The sequence below is a fragment of the Lottia gigantea genome (genome assembly GCF_000327385.1).
Source record: "Lottia gigantea unplaced genomic scaffold LOTGIsca_23, whole genome shotgun sequence".
In the NCBI taxonomy this organism is placed as follows: domain Eukaryota; kingdom Metazoa; phylum Mollusca; class Gastropoda; family Lottiidae; genus Lottia; species Lottia gigantea.
In genome coordinates, this window is record NW_008708645.1 from 2,050,842 (window position 1) to 2,057,633 (window position 6,792).

Here is a 6,792-nt window from a genome sequence, read left to right on the forward strand (position 1 = left end):
AACTGAAAGAGCGTGGGTACTCTAAACGATTTTTACGAAACATAAAAAATTCCACCTTAGCACAGATAGCAGCTAAAAACAGACTTTATGCCGAAGTACCTCCAGGTTTAAGAAGTGCTCCATGTTTGTCCAGTAGATGCAAAACATGTCCCTTTATATCAGAAACTCATTATTTTGTAAGCAACTCTACGAATAAAAGGTACCCGATCTAACATGTGAACATTCGAATGTAATATATTTAATTTCATGCAAGAAATGCCCCAAACAATATGTAGGAGAAACTAAGAATAATTTACGAACTCGCTCTAATGCTCATAGGTCAGACATCAAATTAAAGAAAGACAAGCCTGTTTCTAATCATTTCAACCTCGACGACCATTCAATAGACGATCTCACCCTAATCCCAATTGAGCGTATAGAAATTGACTTGCCCGAAGATGAAACTACCAAATTCCGTCAATCTAGGGAGGCCCATTGGATTGAGACATTGAATACAGCAAGACCTATAGGACTAAATATTCATCATAATGTAGGCATAGCACCCTTTGTTGTCCCGTTTAATACAACCAGCAATCGAGCAAGCAAGATAGTTCATGCCCACTATAAGAGCCTTCAAGAGAAATTCCCCCATGTCTATAAGCAGAAAATGATAGTTGCATATTCAAAAAATAAGAACTTAAATAATAATATTGTTCATAGTAAACTAAAAACAATCAGTACATAACAGATACTATACTTCTCGCCCATCGGGCGTGTTATTTTTTCTAATTTCAGATCAGAATAAGAACAGAAGAAAACCCAATATCAAGACCCTTAATCCTAATTTCTAAATAAAGTGTCTGCTCCACCCTAGGCCTGTACATTTGGGAGCTCGTGACCTTGACCTTTTTAGACCTTCTCCTTTACATGATCAAAGGTTATTGACCATGGCTATCTGCTGATACTTTCATCTGAGGTCTGGCGCCTACTTTCGGTATTTGAATCTTCTTATAAATGAAATTTTCTCAACTTTAGACTATTCTTGCACTTGACCTAATTATCGTCGAAGGTTGATTTGTTCAGGGTCTTTTAATTGCAAATTGCTACATTTGAAAAGTCCCACTCTATGCCCCGTGTGGCTCTAGTCTTGTAATTTATTTTGAAGAAAGTTTTTAACCTTAGCTTCTTCTTTTTATACGCCCACATGAAATAGGGGCGTATATTGCCGTCACCCATGTCCGTCGGTCCGTCCGTCCGTCCGTCCACAATTGCTCGTAAACACTCTACAAGACACAATTCTTGACGGATTTTGACAAAACTTAGAATGAGTGTTCGTAATCACCCAAGGATGAACCCTATTGAAAATCAGAAGAATCGAAAAATATTTAGTATAAGTTATTGCCCTTGTTCGTGAAAACACGTTCAATTTTTAACTCGTAAACACTCTAGAAGGAACAATTCTTGATGGATTTTAACGAAACTTGGCATGAGTGTTTGTAATCACCCAATGATGAACCCTATTGAAATCAGAAGAATCGAAAAATATTTAGTATGAGTTATTGCCCTTGTTCTTGAAAACGTGTTCCATTTTTAGCTTGTAAACACTCTAGAAGGGACAATTCTTGACGGATTTTGATTAAACTTGGCATGAGTGTTTGTTATCACCCAAGGATAAACCCTATTTAAAAAACAGAAAAATCCAAAAATAATTATTATGAGTTATTGCCCTTGCAATTGAAAACGCTCAATTCACAATTCTTGACTTTGATCAAAACTTGGTGTGAATGTTCGTAATCACCTAAGGATGAACCCTATTGAAAATCAGAAAGCTGCCAGTGGCAAGCTATCTTTTTAATTCGTCTGTAAATTTATTTTCCAAAGAAATTGTCGTTTCAATGTATCTTCATCTATACCCAGTGTGATATTTTTTTCTTATATTTTGAACATCTAACTTTTGCTTTGCAATCTTTTCGTCTAATTTGGATATTAAACTCTCCAACTGAGTTTTGTCCACTGATTTAATCTTGGCTAGTTCTTCTTGTAAACCGCTGTTATCAGTAAGTTTGTATTCCAAAGCAGTTAATTCTCGTTTCAATGTCTCTTTATTAATACCTGGTCTATCTCTTAAACGTTGAACGTCTGGTTTTAGCTTTACAATCTTATCATCTAATTTAGATATTAAATTTTGTAACTGAGTTGTTTTATCCCCTTGAATAAGACGTTTCAAACTTGTTATCCCTTGTAGTTTAATTTCGTCGACATAATTTTTACTATTTCGTCTGAAGAATCTTTTCATGTCACTTATTCTACTTTCAATATGGTCTTTATCATTTGCATTTACCAAAGTGAAAGCTGTCCACGTATCTTTTGACCTGGCATTTGAATTTGAAATGAAATGAAATGAATCTCTTCTGTCGGTTCTAGACCAAAAGAATCAACGAAATAGAAATTATTTAAAGAGTGATGAACTCCGTTTTGATCCAAAGTATGAATATTTGTTATGGCACAAAATTTACCTTTCTTTTACCCGATAAAGAGAGCCTGGCCCGGATCGGTGCCTACATGGCTCTGATCAAAACGCCTGTTTACACTGGGGTTCTGTGATCTGGGCCAGGCCCACTTTAAACGGAAATAAGCGTGCGCTCTCTAATTAAAAAGATTACAAAAAGTCCACGACGAGTCAAAATGGCGGACAATAACAATAATTTTCGAGATTTCTAATGGCCGCCGATACGAAAGTTGTAAACCCTGCACATGCGCAGAAGAATTTTTAAACGGAGCCAGGCACGCATTCGTTTACACTAGTAAAATTGAAGTGGGCCATGCACCATTCAGGGCCTGGCCCACTTTTTCGGAGCCGAGTGTAAAAGGGGCAGTTTCATCTCGCATGCAATACTAAAACGGTGATATGTTTAACTCCTTTGCTCATCTCATAAGTTGAAAGTTTGTGGTCGTATCAGTTGCATATCGAGAAAGCTATTCATTTTTAAAAGTCAGTTTTTTAAGTCCCTTTTAATAAAACCTGCCTATGATTTGTTCTTTGTCTTGATCGATCAATTCATATGTTGGAGGTGATGTGTTATTTACTTTATCTACGATAAATATTTCGTTCGTCCAGTAACCAACGTAGCCTTTTTCAAACTCGGGACTCGACCTCCAACTTTGAATTAGGGTTTGATATTTAAATTGTTTATCTCGTTTTCAAAGTTGTTTGAGTGTTGATGGATTTTATAATATTCGGGTTATTTGAGGCTTGTGTTTGCGTCACACATATTGACGAATGCACTTTGTTATTGTATTCGTCTACAACAACTGGTAATATTTTAAGCCATTTTTGAGATTTCAATTCCGTGAATTTCTTGAATAATTTGTATTTTAGAGTCCTATTAAATCTTTTATATTACTACAGCTTCACCTTCGTTATGTGTTCTGTAAATTTCAAACCCCAGAGATTTTACATTTCTTTTATAAGAAATCAACCTATAAATTTTGGGGTTGTCTGTCAGATTGTTTCATTATGGTTTCAAATGCATATTTAACAGTCAGACCCGATTTGTTTTTGAGAGGAATAACCCACGCGAATCTAGTATATAAATCTATAACTGTTAAACAATATTTATACCCTCTTTCAACTGGCATGTTGATTAAATCAGCTGACAATATTTCATCTTTATCAAACACTTTGACTTTTAAATAATGTTTGTTTTTTCGAAATTCTTTGTGAATCTCCCATACCCAGTTTCAACTTTGCTTTTAACAGTTTTATGATTAGGGTCCTTTGCATTCTCTCTTTGAAAGTTGGATTTGCAATATTTTCAAGTTCGTTTATCATTTGTTTGTCTGCTTCGTGTCTAGATGTTATGTCTTTGTTTCTGTATAGTATGTCGTGTTTACGTGTCAACTCTATTGACGGACTCTTCCCCTGGCTTGGGGTTATCGTTTTCGTCTAGTCGTAGATCTAGCTTTGGCAACAGAACTGAGAGGCTGCGCCTCAGAAGAAATAAGCGATTTGTTACTACTTTGGGAATTAGAGTGATTAGTTAGTGATGAAATGAAACCATCTCCCGAATAATCAGTTTCGTATTTATCTTGTTTCTGTTTTAAAATTAAAGACATCTTATTTTTAATGGGGTTATTTTATAATTATTATTTTAGGGGGAACTTAGATTTGATGCATTTTTCTGATTCGATGGAAATTGGCAATGCATATAGATTTAATGCTTATAGTATTTAAAATGTGTTGAAAAATGGGTATAGATTAGATGCATGTAGTATTTAGAGTCTTTTCCGATCCGATGTATTTCTGATGCATATAGCAGTTGAGAGTCTTTTCGAATCCGATGTATTTCTAATGCATATAGTAGTTGGAGTCTTTTCTGATCCGATGTATTGAAAATGCTGCGCATGCGCAGTGGTGTATTGCGTCGGATCAGAAAACACATATACTACTCAGAACACTAGCTTTCGATTTTTGAATAGCACAATATTATGTTCTAAATCTACAACTATTGATGAAGTGAAAACCGTTTATATTTTCAGGATTCTTCACTATTCATAAGTTGTGATCAATCTGTAGAAGCCGTCTTTTTCATCTTTTACCCATGTCTGTGTCATCATCGTTGTCTTTTCTACAAAAATAAAAACATTTTTCAATTTCTATTTCAAATAGAGAAAAAAACATACGGTGAGCAATAAAGGAAGTTTAGCAATTTCTTTTTATCCCTTCAAAGTGAGCACTGGGGTCATGTCATCCCTTATTGACTTTTTGCATTTTTCAAGATGGCAGCTTAACGGTTAGGATTTTGCAAAAATTTTGTGGAATTACAATTTGGAAGTATATTCAAAACATATGTTTGATGTTTGATAAGTATGATTTTTATGAATTTCAGATCTTTTCACGTATATTTTGGAAAATGTTTTTGTATAATCATAATTGATAATTTCGTTTCTACCAATCTGCCAAGTCTGCCGTAAAAATGGAATCATAATGTTAGTGACAAAATTTCCGAAGCAGGATTTTCTGAAACTGCAGTCTGCTTGGAAGTTCTTTCAAAAATACACATACAAATTTTGAAGAAAACTTTAGCGTTTTATGGCGGATTTTTTAAATTAAAGAGTTTTCCGCTACATCATTTCGGTTGGAAATTAGTAAATTACTGACAACAATTACCAAAAACCTAGAATTGTGAACAGCTTTTGAACCTTTTCAAACTTTTAGCGTGTTAGCTTTCAACTCCGGCATTTTTAAGACTACAAATTTTTAACAAGAAATTAATCTGATAAATAAATTTTGCATTTTGCAGCCGTTGTCGAGTTGGTTGCTTATAAAAATATGGTTCAAAGTGAGAGATTCATAAAGAAAATCGAAACAAACCAATTTTAATTATTTCATAGAATATCTGAAGAAACTTATATAGGTTACACCACTGTATAAGTGTTCAACCAACTCGTCGACAAATCTTTATAACTCGTCTTCAACATTCAGACTACTCGTCTACATGACAAAAGACGACCCACAGACAAATGTTACTGAATTAAATTAGTGTTTCAGTTTTTTTTTTATATTTATTACAAAAATAGTTATCTAATTGATACCGTATAACGATAAACCTCTCAAGAATTCAATTGACAAAAACAACACACGTAGATAAATCAACCTAGTCATATGATTATATGACTATTATCACCAAATCTTGTCGAAGAGTTGACTTTTGTGGACGAGTTCTCCGATAACATTTTGTCGACGTGTTGACTTGTTGACTGGTATTCATATTTTAATCTTCCATTAACATTTATTAAATTGACATATAGAGAAGAATACAAGAGAGTATATTATTACGTTCGAATCCCGGGAATGGCATTTTTTATAATGAAGGATTTGCAAATTTAGAAAGTGTCCTCTCTAATTTACATCGTCTGCTAATTTAGGCTTAAGAGATACACCCCTGAAAGTACACTTGCATATTTCACATGTACCAATTTTGTAGTTTGAGTTCTAATTGAGATAAAATTCCAACGGTTTAACAACTTGCGAATTCACAGCTTTAAATGGAGATATTTTTTCAGTTTGTATGCAAAATATTTACAAAAATATTGGATACATTTTTGAGGGTTTTTCTCTAGCTCACTGATTCGAAAGTTACATATCCTCTAAAACGTAACCTAAGATGATATAAGTGATTCCAGTCAATTAGTTAGTCAGTCTCTCAAATCGATTTTAAATTTAGTTATCCAAGCAGATTATTGTATTTCTGAAAACTGAACTGAACACAAATTAGACCAACAAAATCCATTGTACATTTACATGATCCATCAGGTTGTCCTGATCCACCATTAAAACACACATACACTTGATACAAAACAAACAAAAAATTTATTGAGATAGAGTTTAATACGTTCTAGACATTATACATCTATTGAGATAGAGATACATACCTTCTAGACATTATACATCTATTGAGATAGAGATACATACCTTCTAAACACCATACATCTATTGAGATAGAGATACATACCTTCTAGACATTATACATCTATTGAGATAGAGATACATACCTTCTAGACATTATACATCTATTTGTATAGAGATACATACCTTCTAGACATTATACATCTATTGAGATAGAGATACACACCTTCTAGACATTATACATCTATTGAGATAGAGATACACACCTTCTAGACATTATACATCTATTGAGATAGAGATAGTTTAGTAAAAAAAGAAATTTGACCATCGGTCGAAAAAATAATTGGAATGATATTTTTATTATGCTAAGAGACATTTTTTCCGTTTGAGGTAGAAAGAATGAT

General features: G+C 33.7%; 1 protein-coding gene across 1 annotated transcript; it reads right to left on the reverse strand.

Annotated features, from left to right (window-relative positions):
* Positions 1–1,882: 1,882 nt before the first annotated feature.
* LOTGIDRAFT_160111 (hypothetical protein) lies at positions 1,883–2,275 on the reverse strand (the record flags this gene model as incomplete). Its single annotated transcript, XM_009054991.1, has 1 exon — positions 1,883–2,275. The coding sequence occupies one exon, from the start codon at positions 2,273–2,275 to the stop codon at positions 1,883–1,885; it is 393 nt and encodes a 130-aa protein (XP_009053239.1).
* Positions 2,276–6,792: the final 4,517 nt, after the last annotated feature.